Source organism: Eurosta solidaginis, chromosome 3 (assembly GCF_040869045.1).
Source record: "Eurosta solidaginis isolate ZX-2024a chromosome 3, ASM4086904v1, whole genome shotgun sequence".
Taxonomy (NCBI): Eukaryota; Metazoa; Arthropoda; class Insecta; order Diptera; family Tephritidae; genus Eurosta; species Eurosta solidaginis.
In genome coordinates this window covers 75,105,881-75,131,945 of record NC_090321.1, presented here as the reverse complement: position 1 = coordinate 75,131,945, position 26,065 = coordinate 75,105,881, and the positions used below count along the sequence as shown (strand labels likewise).

Genomic DNA, 26,065 nt, shown 5'->3' with positions numbered 1-26,065 from the left:
TTAGTATCAAAACAATAACAATTTTATTCACTATATTAAAAGGGACACTCTTTGCTTTGTTTATTGCAAGGGGTTTAACAAATTCAAATTAATTCAAATCCACAGGGCCTGTGCCCATTAAAATTTAGGCAAATGATTAATTGGAAATTTAGATTCAATAACAATCGCAAATATTAAATTGTAAGAATTAATTACAGCACACTTTACTATGCACTTGGCAAATTCACATGTAGGAAAATTAGTTATCTCAAATATTATTTATAATGAAAAGCGCAAAAAAATGAAAAATGGTTAGTTTGGATAACTCACCTTGGGCTAGCTGCTGGCTCTTAGACGTTCCAAAATAGAAAGAAAGTTCAAAACCGCGAACAAGTCCGCGGCACCTGCCGATAGCTAACTTTCGTTGAGTTTTTCCCCTTCAAAGTTAGCTCTCGGCTGGTGTTAGCCGTTACCGGTAATAATAATAAGTAAATAACTAATGTGCGTGTTAGGGTGGTCCGAAATATTTAGGCTGATGGCCTAAACAGCCACTATTCTGACTAGCACTATAAAAAATAATTTTGCCAAATTGTTGTGCTAGGAAAAATTTAATAAAATACAAATACAAAAAGGCCGACTTCCCAGGATATGCACATCACTCTGGCACAACTTCGATCCGGATACTTATTGAGCTAAGCTCTTTTTTATACAGATATGAAAATATGGAACCCACTTCTCTAACACCTATATATGTTTTTTGATCCAGCCCAATTGAAAGCGCAAGTTTACTTGGACTTCCTTTAGAAGATAGAGAAGGCGATTTGTGCGTGATTGCGTATATTGGATGGGGCGAACCACTGCTAAAACAACAACAGAAGACGCAATAGCCAACTGTACATGTGCATACATTTCTTTCGCATTTAGCTCCACTCCACTCTGGTGCTTCTGCTGATCGGGAGTGAACTCAATCAAAGCGTCCTCGACTCCTAAACCAATAAGTCGCTTCTTGGGTACAGTAAGTCTTGTTTTGTTTTGTAAAATTTCTATAGATATTTGTGCTACTAACTATGTAGTTCTAACTCCTGCCACTAAATAACAAATGTTGCAACAACAACAACAAAAATATGCGTAGTATTTAATAATAGGTCAGCACTATTTCTAGAAAGATTTAAGGATTGGCAGAACTGAAATTTTTCGAAATAGTTCAGAATTTATTAAAATAATATCGAAGTAAAAATGATAAATAATGCCGAACATTTTTGGTATTTACTTAATTGGCGCTTAACCGTTTAAACGGTTAAGGCCGTCCAACAAGGCGCGCCAGTCGTTTCTTCTCTCTGATAACTGGCGCAAATTGGTCACACCAGTGGAGTTTAAATTGTTTTCCACATGGTCCTTTCAGCGGAGTGGGGCCCCCTCTTCCTCAATACCCCCGAAATTATCGAGAAGTAATCTGATAGTAATCAAGAAACTAGCGGTGACATAACTCTGAAACAAAATGCATTGGCAGTATGTCATTAGCCCTTAAAGCTGGCACTCTCCGGCGCATATTTAGTTTTTTGTCATTTTTATATTCGTAAAAACCGTCTGCATTTTTGCGGTTAATTAGATGAATTTAAATTTAATCCAATGTGCTATGCACATAGTCATCCAAAATGGCGTTTAAACACTTATCTCACATATTCCTGGAGCCAAGAGGATATAATATGAGATACATCTCTTTGAGTTGCATAGAACTTTTCGAGAAAATGGTTCAAAGCTCTCATGTGAGCCGATTGTCACTTATCACATATTTTCATCTTAGAAAGATGACAAGTTGAAAAAGTATGAACGTCTTCTTTATTTTTAAAGCTAAAAATAACCACAAATGGGTTCCCAAACATTTTTAAAATATTGTTTTTTCCCAAAAGTTTTGTATGCTAACTAATGTTTTTTTCCCCTGGAATCGGAAAGTTCGGAAAATTTTACTTGGTACATGTATGTCGTATTTTTTTGTTTAAATACTCCATACAAAACCGAATTTGATTTTGCAAATCAAATAATCGTTGAGTTGCTATTATTCGAATAACCTAACTAAATCAACTACATATTCGAATAGAGAAATTCGATTATTAACGTACAAAAATCTAAAATCGAATATTGGATTTACGAATTATTCGAATATTTTCAAGAGCGCTAGAATTTACCTCGTATACCTATGCCATGGCAAAAAAATGTTATACAAATAATGTTATTTACATACTTAATTTTTGTTTGAAAGAAAAAAATTCGAAAGAAAAAATATGATTTTTCCCTTAGCTGCTTTCAAGGCGAAATGTCAAGTCAAAAGAAAATTTTCATTGATTCCGATTAACTGACATGTTGTAGTACAAGGCGTTGTATGGAAAATAATCAAGAAAAAGCAATCAGCTGTTGGGATAACAACACCTGGTATTGAATTCGCCTTGGCTGCTTTATTAAATTAACACTCTTCGCATACGGCTCATAATTTTCATCGTGTAGGAATCATAAAAGACTTCTATAATCAAAAGACTTCTATATGAACATATTTCTGCGTCGCATACTTCTTACATATTTTGGACTCATTTCGGACCCAGAAATAATGAGCGCTCCTATAATGTTTGAGGGAGTATAAAGAAAACTTATTTGGCTTCATCAATTCTTTATGAAAATGTTTTCCAAAGTTCATAGTTTTTTTTATATTGCTTGTATTTATCCCAAAGAAATAATTATTCACGATTGGTATTATTTAAGGTTCTATACCGTTAGCTGTCAAAAATTTTTTTCTGCAACGATTTGCGTCTTATTACCGGGAAGCAATTTCCTTTGAAAAAACTTACCCTAACGCTATACTATACTTTACTAACGGTACGCAAATATTGACAATATAATTACTAGGGTGGGTCAAATTTATTGTTGAAAAGGCACATCTAGTTTCTAAATCTATGGGTCATACTGAAAATAGCGTATACAACTTTTTCGGGGTCACCACTTTATCGCGTTGTTTAAATTAAAACAAACCCGATTTATAAAAAATATTTTTTTAATTTTTTAAACGATTTAAAAATTACACGAATAATTATTTAATTGTAATATGACAATATAAGAAAAAATTTGATGGCAAGTAAAAATATTACAATTAAAAATCAATGCCAACTAACTATAATTATGAAAGAATTTCAAAAGCACAGTGTTGTTGCTACAGGACCATAGGTCTGAAATGAATTTCGAGCCTCCCTAGTTTTGTTAGAAAATTTTATATCAAAATGTTCTCTCTTGATTAGGGAGGCTCGAAATTCATCTCAGACCTATGGTCCTATGGACAATATGCAATTCTTATTAAAGTTTTTAATTAATTAATTTATATTCTTATTTACAAAAATTGTTTTTCATAATTTTCCAATCTATTTTCTTACTAGTAATATTTTCAAAAAAAAAAAAAAGCATGCTGAAAAGTTCTTATTTGTAAAACAAATTGTAATCAAGCTATTAAATAAATATGGACTAAATACATACATAAATTTACCATTAAAAATATCAAACACATCGAGTATACTAAGTATAGTAATAAGGAATGAATTTTGACTCTGAATAAAGACAGCCGAATGGAGTACGTCTACCTTAGCAAATTATTGGATTTTGTTTCTTAAAACATTTTTACTAAAATTTGGTTGAAAACTCCCTATAAAGTGTACAAACATTTTTGCTTAATCTAATTTTATAATAGAGCTTACGATTTCTTTTCGAACACAAGCGAGATTTTCGAGACCCGAGAATTCGAGAACTCGACTTCTCGCGAGATTCTCGTGTCTCGAAGTCCTCGTAAATCTCGCGAGCTTCTCGACATTCTTACTTAATCGCTGTATAGACAGTATTTATACACTTGTGACTTTTTTGTTGATAATATTGCTTCAGTGACATTTAACTCAAAACATATTTATTCTACATATAATTTTGTTCGCAATATTTTGTTTTTCAACGAGGCATAAATAACACGGCTTCTCGCGAGATTCTCGAATCTCGAATTATTTGTAAGGCTCGCGAGATTCTCGAATCTCGAATTACTCGTAAGGCTCGCGAGATTCTCGAATCTCGAATTACTCGTAATACTCGCGATCTTCTCGACTTTCAATTCAGTCGCTGCATTGGCAATATTCTATACATTTGGGGGGTTTTTACTTGTGGTTTTGCGGACATTTTGGCTTGTGCTCCAGAAGAAATCGTAAGCTCTATATAAAACAGCAATGAATCGATTAATCGAATGTCGAGCACTTTCCCATTTTTTTAACATTGAATTCCTTTGAATTTTGAAAGTGCTAGTTTTCGTATGGCATGTCGATATGCTCGAAGTCCAGACACGGTGCCCAATATTTTATTAATATTAGTGGTTAATCCCTTGTCATATTGGCGTAACTGGCATAGAAGTTTAACAGACAAAAAAGTTTAGTTTGCATTTCATACTTTTGTTTGTTAACAAATTAAAAAAAAATAGCGCTTCTGGGAATCGAACAACCGCAGTGTAAGTTTAGTGAGAATTTAAGGAGGGATAATTATATACTGTGACGAATATTCACATCACTAAATGATACTAGCATCCCTAATCCGATACTAAGCAGCCAAGTATGTACGTAAACAAATCAATCATCATTTACTTATAGATACTCACCATCAGCCGAAGTTGTACACGCATATGGCTATGCGAGAGACTATAAACTACAAATATACATGTACATATATGGCTGGTAACCAAACATGAAGTTCGCGAAGGTACTAGACCTTAGGAGAAATGGGTGAACGAGGCAACAGAGAGTATAAAAGCAGCGAAAGCTGAGTAGTCAGTAATCAGTTTGATTTAAAAACGCAGTTAGTTGTGAAGTATAAGTGTTATTGTGAAGTACCTTAAAGTAGTCTAATAAAGACCATTTTGCATTACTGAATATTGAATAAAAGCACCACTTCGTAGTTTCTACTTTCGAATTTCAGACAAGATATTTTGAAAAATTACTGAACGACGATATATTTTTCCAAATCATTTAGGCAATTCACAAGGACTTTTACTCGCTGTATTTGCTATGCTTCAATCAAATGTTATATTGGAAACATCTCAAACCTTGTGAATTGCACAATTATATTATTGAATCGTTTTATATTTGTCCATATCGTTTTTAACTAGTTATGAAATTTGGAGAACTCGAAAGTTTAACCGATTGCTTTCAAGATTGTTTGGAAAATATGATTATTTCGAATAAAATTTTCCAGTATAATATGATCGAACTTTTATAAAAAATACTAATTTTACGAACTTAAGGCACAGCCAACTCAAGAAGTTATCCATTTGGATCGATGAGATTTAATTTTTTCTTAGATATTTTTTACGGGTGCGCCAAAAAACATTAACAATATCAAGATCCTTATTCTTTATACGAACATGCAAACATAAACTAAAATTTTAATTTGAAATTTAATTGTAAGACTTAAATAATAGAAGCGTTAATTTAAAAAACTATTTCGATTTCTTATTTAAACGCGACAACCACAATCTGATTTATTATTGCTTCGTTGCCTTGTTTGAAGATTTCGTAACGCAGCTCCACCGTATTGAATACCACTACCAATACGTTCAGGATCCAGCTCACCACTTTCGATTTTCGCCAGTATGGTTTTTGAACATTTCAGGAAAGCCTCTTCAACATTTTCACCTGTTTTGGCGCTCGTCTCAAGGAATATGAGTTCTGAAAAATATGTACATATATAAACTTTGGATAACTTGAATAGAGACACCTTTTAATTCGCAGTATTGATTGGTTTCCGGTTTTAAAGTTTGAAGCCAAGTTTTATGATAAGTATTCAAGTAGCTTCGTCCTTATTATATGTATATAATTATACTCAGCTGAGCAGAGCTCACAGAGTATATTAATTTTGTTCGCATAACAGTACCCCGTAACGGCATAAACTAATCGAGATAGATATAGACTTCTATATATCAAAATGATCTGGGCGAAAAAAGAAATTCATTTAGCCATGTCCGTCCGTCAGTCCGTCTGTCTGTCCGTGACCACTACAACTTGTGTAAATTTTGAGGTATCTTAATTTGGTATGTAAGTTCCTGGGCACTCATCTCAGATCGCTATTTAAAATGAACGAAATCGGACTATAACCACGCCCACTTTTTCGATATCGAAAATTTCGAAAAACCGAAAAAGTGCGATAATTCATTACCAAAGACGGATAAAGCGATGAAACTTGGCAGGTGGGTTGACCCTATGACGCAGAATAGAAAATTAGTAAAATTTTGGAAAATGGGTGTGTCACCGTCCACTTTTTATAGGAGGTAATTTACAAGTTTTGCAAGCTGTAATTTGGCAGTCGTTGAAGATATCATGATGAAATTTGGCAGGATCGTTACTCCTATTACTATATGTGTTCTAAATAAAAATTAGCGAAATCGGATGACGAACACGCCCAATTTAAAAAAAAAAATTTTTAAAGTCAAATTTTAACAAAAAATTTAATATTTTTACAGTATATACATAAGTAAATTATGTCAAGATTCAACTCCAGTAATGATATGGTACAACAAAGTACAAAAATAAAAGAAAAGTTTAAAATGGGCGTGGCTCCGCCCTTTTTCACTTAATTTGTCTAGAATACTTTTAATGTCATATCGAACAAAAATTTACCAATCCTTGTGAAATTTGGTAAGGGCATAGCTTCTATGCCGGTTACTGTTTTCTGTGAAAATGGGCGAAATCGGTTGAAGCCACGCCCAGTTTTTATACACAGTCGACCGTCTTGTCCTTCCTCTTGGCCGTTAACACGATGCCTTGAGCAAAAATCGATATATCTTTACTAAACTTAGTTCACGTACTTATCTGAACTCACTTTATCTTGGTATTAAAAATGGGCGAAATTCGACTATGACCACGCCCACTTTTTCGATATCGAAAAATGAAAAAATGCCATAATTCTATACCAGATACGAAAAAGGGGATGAAACATGGTGATTGCATTGGTTTTTTGACGCAAAATATAACTTTAGAAAAACTTTGTAAAATGGGTGTGACGCCTACCATATTAAGTGGAAGAAAATGAAAAAGCTCTGCAGGGCGAAGTCAAAAGCCCTTGGAATCATGGCAGGAATACTGTTCGTGGTATTACATATATAAATAAATTAGCGGTACCCAACAGATGATGTTCTGGGTAACCCTGGTCCACATTTTGGTCGATATCTCGAAAACGCCTTTAAGGGCCAATCCCTTTTAAAATACTCGTTAATACCTTCCATTTGATACCCATGTCATACAAACACATTCCAGGGTTACCCTAGTTTCATTTTCCTACATGGTGATTTTCCCTTATTTTTTCTCCAAAGCTCTCAGTTCGGTTACACCCGAACTTAGCCTTCCCTACTTGTTTTAGTTTACCTACATACGTTTCAAGCGAAGTATAAAATAAATAATTAGCCCCATTTCCAAATACAGGAGTTTGGACATTGGTTGAAATTCAACCACTACAGACGACACTATGCCTTTGCTTACATTTCCCTTCCTCTCCTTTCATCCTTTCCTTTTCGTTCTTTTCCTGTCTTCTCCTTTCCTTTGATTTTCTTTTACTTCATTTCCTTTCCCTAACTTTCTTTTCTTTCCTCTCGTTCCCTTTCCTTTTATTAAATTTTATTTGATTTGATTAACTAACAAAGTGGTACACCAAATTGTTGCAACCAAAAAAATGAATAAATACTCTGATTAGAATAATTTCGTTTGTTTTTGTAAACACTTTGAATATCAGCAAAGAAAATTACAAATTTACTCATATTTACTGACTCTTCGTTCATTTGCTCGCGAGGACAAATCTGAGTTCGTTTTATCAACATCGCATACATGTTGCGTTCATAGTGTGAGTGGTAATATTCCCAACAAAAACTGGCATAAGCGGTTGTACGCAATAAGAAATGCTGGTTTTACTACTGACAAATTCTATAATAAGGTAAATATAGTGCATCATACGCCTTATAGTAACGCCTGTGGTGTTTATTTTGCAATTTTTATATGTTATATAGAAACTCAATTGTGTTCAATATATTTTCTTTAAATTTCAATGTACCTGAAATTTATTGCGGGTATTCTCTCTGTCTAGAAAACGTAGTTTTTCATTTTACTGCCAAAAGTTTTCTACACGCAACAACAAAATAGGGGTATTCTCTCTGTCTAGAATCCAAAGAAAACGTAGCAAATTTCCATTTTACTTTCAAAAGTTTTCTATACGCAACAACAAAATACATTTGTGAAATTTTTATTAACGTTTCTAAATTTTCTATACTCAACCCCATTTTGAATTCATACAAGTGCCGAATGTTTGAAAAAAAACGTTGACAATAGTAATCAGCCTGGATCACCTGTTAAACCGCTTTTCGAGTACTTAAATCATTTGCTCAATAGTGTTTTTCAAACATTTTTGCAGACGACTGATAAATTGCATTATTTACATATTTTAAAATGTTTGCTTAATATTTTAAAATGTTTGCTCATAGTTTCTCTCAAAACTAGGTTTAAAAATGAAAATCAGTATAAGTCTGATTTTCTATAAACATATTAAAAAGTAATGTTGATTTGAAACACAAATGGACCATTCATTGTGATTCAATTTATTTACCGCGAGCAAAAAAACAAACCTTTTTTCCAGCAATATATATATTGACGCGACTGCAGCGTCGGGGCACGCTTCCTCCAGAATTTCTGCTGCTGTTTTCACGGCTATAATTTCCGCCTGCTGCACTAATCTAACAGTCTGTAGGATCTACTTACTATTTCTGGATTGACACAATAAACAGCAGACCGACCGCTTCCGTTAACTTGGAGCCATCGGTCTAGACGTGAATAGTATGTTCTGTCATTGCTGCACCCTGGCGCCAACCCTCCGGCTCAATTGTGGCTCCCAAAACTCTTTCGAAGCTCAGGCGCGGCCCATATATTCCGTTTGCCCGATATTCGATGGCGCTATACTGCTATGGGCATACGGCCTGCACTCAAGCTGCCCTAGGCCTTATGCCTTGTGCAGTGGCTAATGCGTTATTTTTGGCTATAAGGTCTGGATGCGGAATATGTAGAATGACATGTAATACTGTTGTCGGGGTAGTTTTTTTATCTTTTATCCTGAATATTACAACCTTATAAAGCCCGATGTTTCTTTCAAAGTTTCATGTCTCTGGGTTATTGGGAGGTTCCTTAAAACTCGAAAGCGAAATTTCTAAGTTCGGACGTTTTAACGTTCACGATCCCTGGACCACCTAGCGAAATTTCTTTCCCTTGATGTTGCCCAATCATGCCGTTTCTTTGTTTCAAGAATCTAGCTCTACGGGAAGCTACTCAAATAGCGCTCGCAAGATTCCACATGTTGTAAATGGACTTTCTAAATATCTATGAATACCTCGATCCCCATCTCATCTAGAAAACTCTTTTATCCTAAGGACCCTACCTTATATTCTTAGGTTAAAGAATCAAGCTCTCTACGAGAAGTTACTCAAATGGCGGCAGCAAGATTCTTTCTAAATATCTCGATCCCTGCCAAATATGGAAAACATTTTTATTCTAATTCTTATAATTTAATAGCGCCCAAAGTTTCTTTAAAAGTTTTAGGTCTATGGGTTATCGGAAAGTTCCTTGAAACACTAAAGCAAAATTTCCAATTTACCTCATGTTGCATTGTCATGGGGTTCTAAAATATGTTCTTAGTTTCAAGAATCGAGCTCTACGAGAGGATACTCAAATAGCGGTCGCAAGATTCCGCTGGTTGTAAATGACTTTTTAATATGTCTAAATATCTCGATCCCTGTACCATCTTGTTGTACTGTTTTCAACGTAGTAAAGCCCGACTCTATGTTCATTATCGGGAAATTTTTTAAAACTCGAAAGCAAAATTTCCCAGCCCGAAAGATTTTTTAAATTTTCATGCTAAATTCTAATCGGGTTCCGATGTGCGTTCCAAGTTTCAAGACTCTAGCTCCCCGGGAAGTTACTCAAAAAGGGATTGCAAGAGTCTCCAATTTTGTATGGAAATAGCGGAAAAACAAAACGAAAAAACTAATATAAAGGCCCAGCCACAAAGAAGTTTTTCATATAGGTGCGTTCAACGCCATGCCCATTCACATACAAAATTTCGCGAAGCACTATTATAAACATTCTCACTATACAAGAAAAATACTTGCTAACATATTTTGCGCCGTATTCATTTGTTAAATTGCAGTTTTTAACTGTGAAAAATTTTAGAATAGTACAGAGTGGAAAAAATAATTTCACTTGCAAAGTGTGAAAGCACTCTTAGGTAAAGCGAATGTCGAATTCTTCTTCTTATGCTTTGTTTGCAACAAAAGTTGGAAGTTGGGTACTTTCTCATGTCATATGGTACGAGTGTCTCTCAATCTGCCGGTCTACATAAAAATACGTGCAATCTACTCATCATGCATAAGATAGCGTTAAACGCATCTATATGGAAAACTGCCTATGTGGCGGGCTTTAAAGGAAGTAAAAATAAATAAGATTAATACATTCGCGCTCATGCCGTAACCGTCAAAACGGTCTCGCTGTCTTACTATTTGCAGAGTTAATCTCTGTGGTGAAAAATATTCGAGCTACTAAATTTGAATTGAACTCTAAGCCCGGTTTTTCAGTACAAGTTCAACTCAGTTTGTCAGTTAAACTACGCATAAACTCACTCTGCATTTTTTCGGTATACTTCAACTGAAGTTTAAGCTGAGCTTAATCTACCGATCGGGCAGGGTTAAACTCTAGTTAACCTATCAGTTTTGGGGTAAAAATTCTGCTTTTATGGAAATTCTGCATTCATAATTCCGGAAGTCGAAACACCGGAAATCAATATTATGGAAAAAGCCGATCCAACAACGGCTGCGCCATGCACAGTAATTCTGCGTAGAACACCTTTCTGCATAGGCGGCTTCGGCCGCGCTTATAAAAAATAACCCTGGGCTACGCCATGCCAAGTCCGCCACGGTGATGTCCTTCTGCGTAGTACACACTCTGCGTAGACGGCCTTCGGCCGCACTTTAAAAAAATAACCCTTAGCCGATCCAACACCGGCTACGCCATGCCATGATTCCGGAATTTTGACTTCCAAAATTTTGTCGACCCAGAATTTTGACTTCCAGAATTTTGTCGACCCAGAATTTTGATTCCGGAATTTTGACTTCAGAATTTAAATTTTAGAATTTTGACCGTTTCCGGAAAAAATTTAATTCCCAACTTGTGGTTCTCTAACTGGACTCAAATGTAAGATTCCATACTACAGTATTTTCACGAAAATATAATAAAATATATATAATTTATTTTTGATTAATTACGCTTCATTACTGCTATCAACCAAGTGTTTATTTCTCACAATAAACAGCTGCTCGTTTTGGTGGTATCACCTTGGAGATTTTTTCATCTCCACCTCAGCTCGATATGCAATGTAGGATATCAACTGGAGAAATGTGTTGAACATACATTTGAGAACTGTACATTTCTCAAAATCTCTCGAAATTAGGATAATAATTGGAAAATATTAATGATGTTGGATATCAACTCGAGAACTATCTTGTTTAAGAATAATTAATGTTGGACATCACTTCCGGAACTAGATATATATTTCGCCGGAGAATTTTTTTTTTTCATGTTTGTTGGGTAAACAAAATCCAGCTGTTTTCGTATCTACAAATTATTTAGATAATAAAAAAACCAATGTTGCCGCACAAAAAAGCATACCCAAAGGCGGCCTTAAACTGTGATTGAAAAACTGCTATGTAGTTTAAAATTGATCAACAGCAACAGAAGCGGCAATAAATTTAGAATAAACATATCTAATTTATAAATCTGGGTCTGGATATTTTTATTCTATTTTCGCGAGCCTTATTGTTTATATATTTTATATACATAGACTTTATTTATTGGTGTTGATTTAACTTAATTATTTAAAAATCTGCTTTTTTACATTTAAAACTAACAACATAATTTATTAGTTTAAAACAAAAATACAAAATTAATAATACTTATTACAATTTGTTAACTCCATCTCCAGTGTATTTGTTTGTGAATACATTTCATTTCTTTAAGGAATATAATGGGTTTAAACATGATTCAATCACAAGAGGTTTGCTCGGCTGACAAATTTTTTGACAATTGCGGCCATTTTGCTCCCAAATCGAATTGACATCCGTTAACTGTGTTTTTTCTTTGTGATTTTTCGGAAAATATTAGTAGCAGAAATTGGAAGCAATCAGTTTACAAATACCCGATAAGTACTGAACTGCAAATTCTTTAGAACAATTTTTTAAATTTTATGATGAATTTATTAACTATGCCATGATCTGTTAGTGTGGCTGAACATGGAAAATTTTATGAAAAATGCGAAATGTACTCATTTAGCATGTTAACTTATTCATTCCGTATGTTCGGAACATTCATCTCAATTTAAAAATTTGTGGAATCGGTTTTTATTTGGAATATTAAGTGTATACTTATTTGATGTATTGGCACCTTGTGAGGTAATATCAAACGAACGTGTTCCCAATATACTAAACTCACGGTTTATTCATAACACTTCCATGAACACTGAACGGAAAAGAGCTTTTCGAAATTTCAGAATAAAAAGGTGATTAGTCTCTGTGCAGCAGGTCCGCACAAACGCTTATCTCTTTTGTCAAAGTCAAGGCCGGAGTATAAAGTTCTAAGACAATAAGCCATTTTTTTTTATTTTTGTGTCAGTTCATTGCGGCTGCTGAGTAGAGTATCACACCATTAGGGCGAAGAGAATCTCATGGAAAAGTTTCTGTACAGACATAGAGTGCTCAAGCGAAATAGCACGGTTGAAAGAAGTCCTAGCAAGGGGAAACATAGTCCAGGGACTTCTCAAGAAAGAGAACGGGGAATGGCCACGTAATAGTGCGGAATCCCTTGAGGTGCTTTTCAACACACATTTTCCATCGGGAGATGGTTTAGAAGAGCCAGCAGTCATCACTCACACTTCGATAACGGAGCGGGTAGTGCCGGGCTTGGTGACCGATTCCAAGTTCGAATGGGCAGTGAAGATGTTTTCTAAGTTTAAATCACCGGGCCCAGATGGTATATTCCCGGCCATGCTACAAGTGTCAAGTAGAGCGGGCCATTCGGCTTAAAATAATATTCGATGGGTTCCTACCAAAGTCGGGGAAGCTCGGTCACGTGTATCCCAAAGACTATAGACATATTAGCTTAACATCATTTCTGCTCAAAACATTTGAGCGCTGATAGATGTATACATAAAGTCCAACGTGGATGAAAAGCTGCTCTCCACAACACAACATGCGTACACCAAAGGCAAGTCGGTAGACACCGCATTGCATAGGGTGGTGATAAGCCTAGAGAAAGCCCTGGAATATAAGGAATATGCTCTAGTAGTCTTCTTAGACATTGCCGGAGCTTTCAATAATGTTTCTAAATGGGCGATTATGGATGGTTCTAATAAAATTAAAGTACATCCATCCTTAACCAGATGGATCGACTGCATATTAAATTGCAGTAAGATTACATCACAATGGGGATTGTACGAGGCCACGAAATCAGGGGACAGGGGCACGCCGCAGGAAGGGGCGCTATCACCTCTGCTGTGGACGCTGGTCATCAACCAACTGCTCAGGCGATTCGATGAGGAACCCGTAAAACTTACGGCTTACGCAGACGACGTTGCAATTTTCATAAGTGGAAAGTGCCTTCCAATGATTAGCTCTTTGATGCATAGGCGCTCCGCATATTCATACCTGGGCATCTAATGTCGAATATGGTTTTGTTTACAAAGAGGTACAAGGTCCCAAATTGGACCAGGCCTAAGTTAGGAGGGGTGAACCTACAGGAGAAACCTTGCACAAAATATCTAGGAATCATCCTAGACAGCAAGCTGTCATGGAAGCTCAACGTGGAGGAGGGTGAAGAATGCCTCAACGGCACTTTATGCATGTAAAAGAATGCTGGGGTGTACGTGGGGCTTATCGTCCTCTCTTTCTCATTGGGTTTTTACAGCGATTGAAAGCCCTATTCTATACTATGGAGTTCTTGTTTGGTGGAAAGCCATACAAAAAACAACCAACCTCAAAAAATTAGAGGGGGTATCCAGACTATCAATGCTTGGCATTACAAGAGCCCTGAAAACAAACCCCGACGACTACACTGTATGCCATTCTGCGCATTCCACCTGTAGACCTGGTAGCAAATAACATAGCGTTAACAACTGCAACCAGGCTCGGTGCCTCGGGGCAGCTTGAGCGCCGACCATACGGCCATAGTAGTATAGCGTCATCAATCACAACACGAAAAGACTACCTTATTCCCTATCTGCGCTAAGAGGGAGATCTTAAGGCCACAATAGAGGTGGACGCTTGGCGCAAGGGTGCTCAAATAGCGGACGAGGCGATACATGTGTACACAGATGGTTTCAAAGTAGTGGAAGGAGTAGGGTCTGCGGTATACTGTGCTGATCCGGAAATAAACAGATCCTACAGCCTGCCGGATTACTGTAACGTTTTCCAATCGGAAATATTAGCCGTAATCAAAGCAGTAGAAACACTGGAAGAGAATATCTTAAGCTGCAACCGTGTTAACTTTTATATTGACAGTCGAGCAGCAATTAAGGCAATAATCTCGCATAGCACAGCAGCTAAATGCGTGTTAGAGTGTAAGCAGTCTCTGGAGAGAATCGGGACATGGAGAAGCATACATCTATATTGGGTCCCAGGGCATATGGGAATAGATGGGAATGAAAAAGCGGATGAATTAGCTAAAAAGGGCGCATCCTTTGAAGCTTGCTCCGTAGACGTTCCAATTAGACTGGGCGAGATTAAGCGAAGGCGAGAGGTGCACATGATCGACCAAACGGGAAAGGCGTCGGTTCAAGCGCGGGGCTGTAAAGTGTCGAAAATTATGTGTAGATCTTACAACCTTAGACTAACAAAGTTGCTTCTATCATTAAATCGAGAGGACTGTAGACTCATGATAGGTATTCTGACTGGACACTGCCTTCTGGCGTCACATGCCTTTAAATTAGGCTTGGTCAGTGCTAGCAGACGTAAGAAGTGCGGGTTGGAGGAGGAAACGAACGAGCACATTCTGTGCTCATGCCCTGCGCTTTCCAGGCTAAGACTCCAGCTATTAGAAGTGATACAGCTGTCAGATATAGAAGCAGCTTCTAGTATTTGCTAACAGGACGGAGGTATTTTATAACATATGTAGGTCCTGCTTTTTGATAGGGGTTTTCAGTTTGGTCATTAAAACAAAATTCTGGTAACACTACAGACTCATTGTCTATGTGAGGTCCTCATGGACCGGCCAGCTCAACCTAACTTAACCTAACCCCATGACGATTGCTTGTTCAAAATCGACCTAAGTATCTCAAAATATTTTTCAAAAATTTTCTATTTCAGGATTTGACACAAAAACGGCCTATATTAGAATTAGATTAAAAACCCATTATTTCAGAATGATTTTCATTAACTTCCTCTTATGTCAAAATGCATTGAACTTCTGATCAGATAGGAAGTTTTTTGAAACAAGTTTTGAGATAGTATGTTTTTGAATAAAATTCTAACGTACGGCATTCTTCAAACAAATTCTGAAAGTATGACCAAACCAACATAACTCTTTATCGGTTCACGAAATATTTAGTAGAAAATGAATTATTTCCCCCGAAAACCTGTTGGCATTTACAAATTTATTAGCACTACTAATATACTACTAAAGGTACTTTTCTATTACGTTTTCTTACTTCGTAAAAGCAACCCGTCCAGATTTTTTAATTTTGGAGTGTCAAAGCTCTGTCATCAGTAGAGAACAAACCTTTAGTAATTGAAGCATGGGGTTTAACAAGGTCTTAAATAAATAATATTGTGGAGAAATTTTAGCATCACTAAGCTGTTAGTAAATAAAGGCACAACAACAAAAACATTAAAGCAAGCTACACTTGTGTGCATGAACACATCAATCATCATTTACACACATACATGGAAGGTGACGAGAAGTACACGCACACACATAACCAGCAGCTCGAACCCACTCAAGATTTAGATGATTAAATTTTGAATCTCCCTATTTATAAATACAATTTGATTCCTCTTTCTGACTAAATAATGAGTTATCATACAATTGAACAAAAGAAATAATCAAATATGAATACTTTTGATGATCAAAAATTGAAAAGCATTTTTCGATCACTTTTTGGAATTATTTTTGAAGTCCTTTGATGATTAAATTTTAATATTTCTTAAAAACCAACAAAAAGAATAATCAAATATACTTACCTTTGATGATCAAAAACTGAATATAGTTTTTCAACATATACATATGTAATACTACTATATTGCTACAAAAAGCTAAGTACATTCCCAAACATCAGAGTGCCGATATATTGCTGTTTAAACGTTTTTGTTTTTGTATTCAATAATCGAATGTACCTAAATTTAAATTTTTTCTTGTCACACTTATGCTGCTACAATCACAAAAATTTTATAGGCTGTCTTGTTTTGATTTCGAATTCAAAACACATTGCGAACATTTATTTTCTATTAGCAATATAGGAGTATTACATATATGTTTTTCAATCACATTTTGGAATCATATTTGAATCAAATGTGTTTAATGCAGGTGATAAAAAATTTATAATCATTTTTAATTCAGCTATCTGAATCTTTTCTGACTATATTTGTTGACTGAATAATCTTATAACTTTAAACGAGTTTGTTTGTATAGCCGAACGATCTCGGGAACGGCTCAACCGATTTAAATGAAATTTGGCACAGAGATAATGTATCATTCTAAGACTTTCTACCAAGGTGTTGCCACTCATAATGTTTCACAAGGTTGCCAACTATTCTAAATAAATAAATTGCATGAGATATGCCGATATGGGTATCAAACGAAAGGTATTTCACTCCGCATTACAATAGGGACATTTTTGAGTAGGGTTGCCATTTAGGGTTGCCACCTATTCGAAATTAAAAAAGATTGCATGAGATATGCCGATATGGGTATCAAACGAAAGGTATTGCACTCCGCATTACAATAGGGACATTTTGGAGTAGGGTTGTCACCTATTCGAAATTAAAAAAAAAATTGCATGAGATATGCCGATATGGGTTTCAAACGAAAGGTATTGCACTCCGTATTACAATAGGGACATTTTTGAGTAGGGTTGCCATTTACGGTTGCCACCTACTGGAAATTAAAAAAAAAATTGCATGGGATATGCCGATATGGGTATCAAACGAAAGGTATTTCACTCCGCATTACAATAGGGACATTTTTGAGTGGGGTTACCATTTAGGGTTGCCACCTAATCGAAATTAAAAAAGATTGCATGAGATATGCCGATATGGGTATCAAACGAAAGGTATTTCACTCCGCATTACAATAGGGACATTTTTGAGTAGGGTTACCATTTAGGGTTGGGGTAGTTAGACGAAATAGTACTCTACTTGCTCATATTCTATTAAAGCTTTAGAGGAGAACATTAAAGTTAAAAATCTTCGTAAAAAAATCTTACATATGATTCGACTTAATTTTCTAAATTTCATTCACGCTAATAAAATTGAAATGCAATATCAAGGCACCGTGGCAAATTCTAGCAAAATATATTTAAATGCATATTTTTGGCAAATATGAAATGAATAATTGCAATTTCTCAGATTACTATTAGAAAGATTTCTCACCGTAGCAAAAAGATATATCACCAAGGTAATTTTCTACCGTTGAACATTAGAGGCATATGTTCAATTTGAAAACGACATCTAACCATTTAACTACTTACCAACAGATGGCAGTTAGGGAAGTAAGTTGACATTTAATTAAACTAACTGATAGTTGTCATAACTGATAGTTGTCATTCGTGAAATTTACAAGTTTTGGGAATGTAATAAAATTGTGAGACTTTCATAGTGTATAACTAAAATATGTTTGAAATTAATAATTCAGCGCATGAAGATACTCGACCTAAATAGCTTAGTTATCGATTTCACTAATTGTCATAACAATCCCTTATACTATAGGCTGGAATTACCCATTTCAATTTTTTCATTCCAGTTCATTTTGCGGTTAGTGTTTGATATGTTTTTGAAATCTATTTCTAAGGAAATCAAATATTGGTAAGTAAAAATATATAATGTACACATATTGACAAAAGTGTTCGTCAAGCTTTGTTATAGTACTGAAAAGCTTTTAGTCAACGCTTCAATATTTTAAATAAATACGATTTAAGTAAAATAGGTACCAAATATGTGGACAAAAGTGTTCGTTAACTTGAATTAATTAATAAAAATAATGAAATATACTAGTTTCTGATATTTGGTTTGTCTTCCTTTGAACTTTAGGTCTTCTTGAAGCCGATTAGGCATTGAGTGTACCAATTTTTTTGTAACATCAGGACCGATTTTTCCAAATTCTTCCTTTATAAATTCCTTTAGTAAGTTTTCTGATATCAGATGGCGTTCTCTGATCTTTCTGTCAAGATGATCCCCTAGATGTTGTATGGGATTTAAGTCCGGTAATTGTGAGTTGTTTTTAAAATGTGGGGAGTGTTATATAAGACCCACAATCGAACAATTTCGGCAGTATGCTTGGGGACGTTGTCGTGCTTAACGTGATACTCGGATTCTATGCCTAGCTTTCGCGCGCTCTTTGTCAAATATTCTTTTAGTGTACTCATGTAGGCATACTTACTCATCGTATTTTCTATAAATACGAGTTCTCCGACCCTAGCAGATGACATAACTCCGTATTTACCGTAGTTAGAATATTATGTGGATGTAATGTGGTATTCTGCCTTCTGCAAACCAAAGTACCCCCATCTGATCGGTAAACACAGAACTCACTCTTGTCCCAAAACTCAACTTTCTTGCATATATGGTCTTGAGCAAATGAAAGTCTCTTAACTCGTTGGCGGTGGAGTCATGGTATGGGGTTGTATGTCGTCTGCTGGGGTCGGAGAACTCGTATTTATAGAAAACACAATAAGTATGCCTACTTGAGTATTGGGGCGGGTCGATTTAAAAATCGCTCATTGCTGCGTGAAAATCGTATTCTAGGGATCAAAATAAGAAACTTTGCCGAAGGAACCATACCTCTAAAACGAATTCTGATGTCCCCCAATTTGGGTCGAACTTTTGGGTAGGGGCGAATTTTGAAAAACCCCACTTTGACCCATTTAGAGTGCTCCAATCGAGTCCAAATGTATGATCGACCCCCACTAACTTTGGAGGCCCGACCCACCGATGCCAGTGGCACACCCCCTGGAACCCCCTTGGGGGTTCACCGTACAAACATTTCAAAAAATCGCCGGTTTTGCACTTTACATGAAAAAATCAGCTAAATGGCTATGTTTTTTCTTTATTTTTATTTATTTATTTATAATAATATGTTTTTTCTCTTAAGAAATTTATTTAGTCAGAACATATGTAAATGAAAAAATTAATTTAAGTGAGTTATAGAAAAGAAACTAAAAAAAATTATTGTTTGAAGTCTTTTTTACTTTCAAGTCTGGGCAATTTCGCACGGCTCTCTAATGTCGTCGCCATAACAGCCTCTACATTTTCCGGTATAACCCGTTTGGAAATAGCAATTGAACATGTCGTTCTGTTCCTTGTATGTGTGATGGAATTTTTGGATCATTAAACGGTGGATCATCTTGATTTAAATATTCTTTCAATGTATCGTACGGAATGCTTCGCGTGAATGGTGGTTCAAATACGATATTTATATCATTCAAATTGATCATTTCCGTATAACTTGTGCAATTAAAGTTTATATCTGGTTTTTTATAAACTCTAAGTTCCATTGGCTCGTCAACATCAGTTCGATAGCGTAGAATTTTCTTGATGGCACAGTCGCGCTTTTCTTTGCTATCATCAAACAACATTGATAACAAGATATTTTCCGAATGCGCATAATATGAATTATCTTTAATTACTTGATTGACAATTTTGCGTGAACGAGGTTCTAGAAATCGTGACCAACCAATGAACTTGAAAAATAATGCACTGCCGTACACGACAGAGCTGTAATCGCTTCCCAAGGCAGTCGGTTCTATGTACCGGAGCGACTCGGGATTTTTCCCGACCAAGGACTGTCATTTCAGTGTGACCCCATTTAATTTGTTTCGTCCCTCCCACAAATTGTCATCCTCCCAGCAGCTCCTTGCAGCAGGACTGCTACATATTCTCTTGCTCCGGGAAGGTATCGAACCCAATCCGGGTCCGTCTCCTGACCCCGGTCATGAGAAATGGTTTTGCTGCATCTGCCAGAAAAGAATCTTTTTACGACGGTCATACTCTGTTCAGTGTGTCTCGTGCAAGGGATGGTTACATCGGACAGGTTGTTCTGGGCTTGATCCCAAAACCCGACGTCCACGTAACTTTTATAAATCTTTTGTGGCTCCTTGCTGCTCACGCCCAAGGGCGTCCCGTAGTCTACGCCTAAGCGTATCCCCACTACCTTCCAGCAGCTTCGCTGCTCAGCAAGCCACAACAAGTACCCGCTGCTGCTCGCGCCCTACGGCGCCAACAACTCAAACAGCTGATACCACTCATAACTACTACCTTCGTAGTAGAGCTGGTAGCAATGCTGAGCATCAGCCCCTGCCCCCGTCTTCTTCTCCCCCCCCTCTTTTCTGGCAGCAATCGTGCAGGTCAGGGAAACAGACTCTTAGTCCCTGCCTCCGTTTGCACCGTCTGCCAGCACAGAATATATAGGTTTGCGACATCCGCTCAATGCAGCTCCTGCCTTGGGTGGTGCCACTTTCCTAGATGTTCTGGTCTCCGCGACGGCACCCCCTTGACGGGTTTCATCGCGCCATGTTGCCAGGTCGCAAACCCAAATCATCCGGGTCACCCCTCACTTACTCCTAGAGTGGCGGCGTCTCCCCTCATGCACTTCAGAATTCTGCAGTTCAACTGTAATGGACTAACTGGGAAGATTACGGAGATAGTCGATTTCATGAAGCGGCACAACATCCGCATTGCTGCGATTCAAGACACTAAACTCACAGCAAGATCTGCATTGCAGACCTGCTCTGGTTATAATGTCCACAGGAAAGACCGCGAGAGCGGAAATGGAGGCGGCCTCGCGTTTATCATACACCACTCTGTGCAATATCATATATTTGATCCTGGCATCGACCGCAGTGACAATGTCTTAGAACGTCAAGGCCTATCTGTCCGGTCAGGCGATGCAAATCTAGAAATCATCAACATCTACATCCCTCCTGTCACCTGTTGCCCCAGTGGATACCGCCCTAATATCGAGGCCTTACTCACTGGCAACAATCGCATTATCTTAGGCGATTTCAATGCCCATCACGACCTATGGCATTCAAGCTTGCGGGTGGACAGTAGGGGTGAGATGTTGGCGGATCAAATAGACGAAACGACGTTCTGCACAATAAACGGAGACGCCCCCACACGTATGGTAGGAAGCTGTCATAGCTCGCCAGATATCTCAATCGTAAGCGCAGAACTCGTAAACTGCGTCAACTGGCAGCCGATGGTAACATTGGCATCCGACCACCTGCCCATACTTATTTCGTTCGAGCGTACCGCCGACTTCATCGTCACCGAAAAACGCACTTTCATAAACTTCAAAAAAGGAAAGTGGGAAGAATATAAATCTGCAAAAGACAGCAGCTTTGCTGCCCTCCCTATCCCGACTGATGCTCGCCAAGGGGAGCGTGCCTTCCGTAAGGTCATTGAATCCGCCTCGGCACATTTCATTCCCGCCGGGAGAATTCCCGAAATCCGGCCCCACTTCCCGGCGGAGGCCGCGAGCTTAGCGAGGGAACGCGACCTTATAAGACAGCTTGATCCAGGCGACCCCCAAATAAGGGATATAAACCAACGCATCAGATTGCTTGTGGACGAACACAAGCGGGCGAAATGGGAAGAGCACCTAAGAGGTTGTAACCTCTCTACCGGTGTAGGTAAACTTTGGTCCACCGTAAAGTCCCTATCGAATCCGACTAAGCACAAAGACAAAGTTTCCATCGCCTTTGGCGATAAGGTGCTGTCGGATGCGAAAAAATGCGCGAGCGCTTTCTGCCGACAATATATAATGCATCCTACGGTCGACAAAGATAGACGGAGAGCCAATAGACACGCACATAAACACAAACTCAGCGCGTCACCAATTACCATCACCGCTAGAGAGGTTGAGGACGCCATTGGTCGCGCTAAACCATCCAAAGCAGTGGGCCCAGACGGCATAGCCATGCCGATGCTTAAAAACCTAGGGAAAGAGGGTTTCAAATATTTAGCGCATGTCTTCAACCTGTCTCTTTCCACCTTTGTCATACCCGAGAAATGGAAAATGGCCAAGGTGGTCCCGCTACTAAAGCCTGGGAAACCAGCTAACGTAGGTGAGTCATATCGTCCGATATCTCTCCTATCGCCAGTGGCAAAGACGCTTGAAGCCATTTTGCTCCCTTATTTCCAAGCACATTTGCAGCTAGCCCCTCATCAGCATGGCTTCAGAAAACTCCATAGCACTACCTCCGCGCTAAATGTTATTAGCACCCAGATAAATTGCGGTTTGAATCAATATCCCCACCATAGAACAGTACTCGTAGCGTTAGACCTATCAAAAGCTTTTGATACGGTCAACCATGGCTCGTTACTGCAAGACCTGGAAGGGTCCACCCTTCCTCCATGTCTTAAAAGGTGGACCGCAAATTATCTGGGTGGTCGGCAGGCATCGGTGCAATTCAGAAACGAAACAGCAAAACAAAGGAGAATTAAACAAGGGGTGCCACAGGGTGGTGTCCTATCCCCGCTTTTGTTTAATTTCTACATATCTAAGCTGCCTTCACCACCGGAAGGAGTCACAATCGTTTCCTACGCCGATGACTGCACAATAATGGCCACAGGCCCAGGCCCAAAGATCGATGAGCTATGCAATAAAATAAACGGCTATCTCCCTGATCTCTCCAGTTTTTTCGCCTCGCGAAACCTGGCATTGTCACCGACTAAATCTTCCGCGACCTTGTTTACAACATGGACGCCCCAAATGTCGACCATATTGAACATCCACGTCGATGGCACTACGCTACCGACTGTCCTACACCCCAAAATCTTGGGTGCGACGTTTGATCAGGATCTACATTTTGGTGCGCACGCAACCGCAATTGTTCCAAAAATTCAGAGCCGTAATAAAATCCTCAAATCCCTTGCTGGCAGTACCTGGGGAAAAGATAAAGAAACGCTCTTGACCACATACAAAGCAATTAGCCAGCCGATTACGTGCTACGCGTCACCCATATGGTCGCCAAGCCTAAAAACCACCCATTGGAAGAAACTACAGGCCTGCCAAAATACTGCTCTCAGAATCGCCACGGGCTGTCTTCTTATGTCCCCAGAACACCATCTGCATAATGAGGCGAGAATACTCCCCATCAGGGAGAGAAATGAGATGCTGACCAAACAGTTTCTGTTGAATACCCAGAAACCTGGGCATCCCAACAGACATCTGATTGACGAACCAGCACCGCCTAGGGGCCTAAGGAGTCATCTCCGTAAGCATTTTGAGGAAATACGGCACCTGAGAACCCAGCCGTATGAAGCGGAAAAACACAAGCAGGTCCTTGGTGAACTCCATAGACAGGCGTCGGACCTTTATGTCGGGAATTGCCCGGTGAATCCAGTACTTGAAGAAAAATATCCAGAACTCGCAGAGGAGGAACGCATACTCCCCAGGGAAACGCGTGTCACTCTTGCTCAACTTCGTTCTGGATACTGTAACAGGTTAAACTCTTACCTATCCAGAATCAACCCCGACATACAAAATGTATGCCCTGCTTGCAACGTGTCCCCACATGACACCAACCATCTCTTTAATTGTAATGTGGAACCAACGCCTCTAACACCCCTTTCCTTATGGTCCACCCCTGTTGAAACGGCAAGTTTCCTTGGACTCCCGTTAGAGGATATTGATGACAATTTGTGATCGGTCGCGGCTATTAGGTGGGGCGAGCATTGCTACAACAACAACAACAACAACAGAGCTGTAATACTTGATATCAAATTTCAACGAATGCTTACGTATATAGCATATATTATTGTCTGAAAAAATCATAGAGATCGGTTGTATATATAGTATATATCTCATACAACCGATTGTTCAGATAAGAAACTTTTCGCAATTTCTACCCCATTTTAACAGCTATAAGCTTCAAATCCCACCGATTGCTTATGTTACCGCCATAATTAACACTTAATGTAAACATGATATTAGTTGAACTCATTTGTAATATTAAACCTTGTACTTATTTAATGCAGGCTCGGAAACCCTAAAAGTCTATCTTCTCTCAGGCAACTCTGAACGAATGTCATATTCGGGCAAGAGTTGGTAATTGTCATCGTTACTTGATAAAAACAGAGAAGAGAGGGAAGATAAATTAAAATTTTTAAAGCCTGCTGCGCTATTAATTATATTGTCAATTAATAAATAATAACGTGAAATTTAGCTTGCTTGAAAACAATATTTTTTCTCTTACTCTGTGAACAATTCTTTAAAAATTTTAATTTCGATTGGAGATTATTACTTGGATTAGTTATACCGACAAATCTTCGGTAACGCACGTGCCACCAAAACTTTGAGAGAAAAAGCGGCAACGACGAAGGCATTCGCAAGAATAAAATCCATCAAAATCAACAGCATCCGCATTTAAAAGCGTACATTTGGTTTGCGAATCGATCCATTTGCGATTTGACGCTTATAAACGCGTGTTCGTATTTCAGGAGTCTCAACTTAATATACTTCATCATCAAGCATGTGCATTTGCAATGTCTGCGGAAAAAAGGCAGATGCTAGTGGTACTGAGGATTGGGTGCAGTGCGACAACTGCGAACTATGGTTCCATTTCGGATGTGCTGGAGTAGACGCTAGCGTGCAAGATCGCGACTGGAGTTGTGCTTCCTGTACTCAGGCACCTAGTGTGGGCGCACCACACACTTCTGCAAACGCAATGCAGCCAGCAACTACAACAATAACAACATCGGCTGCTACACCAGCACCAGCGACCACATCGGTTAATGCCAACCTCGAAAATCAGAGCGATACTAGCTCACTAAAATTAGCCGCAGTACCACGCAATGCTATGAACGAACCTGGTGATCAACAAAGGCTCATGCTGGCCATGCTCGAAGAGCGAAGAGCCGCCGAGGAACGATTTATAGAACAAAAATATAACATACTTTCACAGATGAACGACGCTGATTTATCAACGTCGAATTTTTTATCATCGATGCAACATGCATCAAACAATGGGCCATCAAGTGCTCAAATAGCTGCAAGGCAAGCCATCCCCAAAGACTTACCAACGTTCAGTGGTGACCCGGAAGAGTGGCCGATGTTTATAAGTACATTCGACCACAGCACATCTGTCGCTGGGTTTTCAGATGTCGAAAACATGCTCCGGCTACAAAGGTGTCTAAAAGGGCGGGCACGTGATTTGGTGAAAGATAAACTTCTCTTGCCGGCGATGGTTCCGGATGTCATAAACACATTAAAAATGTTTTTTGGTAGGCCAGAACATATCTTGGAGAGGATGATCGACAAGGTACGAAAGCTTCCTGGTCCGAAAGATAAACTTGAGTCACTTATAGAATTTGCACTCGCGGTGCGTAACATCTGCGCGACAATGGAAACGTGCAAACTCGAAGCACATCTAAACAACCCCATGCTGGTAAAAGAACTTGTAGACAAATTGCCAAATCACCACAAGCTCAACTGGGCGATGTATCCTCGCGACAATGTTTCACCATCCATCAAGGTATTCAGCGATTGGTTGTATCGTATGGCCGAAGCGGCATCAACAGTTGTGTCACCAGCGTTTATGTACAAAACGGGCTCAATAAATACGCACAGTAGCAACGACAGCTGCGGATCAAAGACTCAGTCTAAAGAGGTTCAAAGCAACGTTATCGAGTCTCAACCAAAGCAGACCACGAAATGTATTGCGTGTGGCGCATCGGACCATTCCGCTGCGCACTGTACACAATTTCAAAACATCGGAAAAAGAAAGGTGGAACATG

At 38.3% G+C, this 26,065-nt stretch overlaps 1 protein-coding gene across 1 annotated transcript in view; it reads right to left on the bottom strand.

The window, feature by feature from the left end:
* Window positions 1-26,065, bottom strand: part of Rab4 (RAS oncogene family member Rab4) — a 118,818-nt gene continuing 92,753 nt past the window's right edge. Inside the window, exon 4 of the mRNA XM_067772363.1 lies at window positions 1-5,711. Coding sequence (XP_067628464.1) covers window positions 5,500-5,711 — 212 coding nt within the window. The 3' untranslated portion in view covers window positions 1-5,499. The remainder of the gene's footprint in view (window positions 5,712-26,065) is intronic.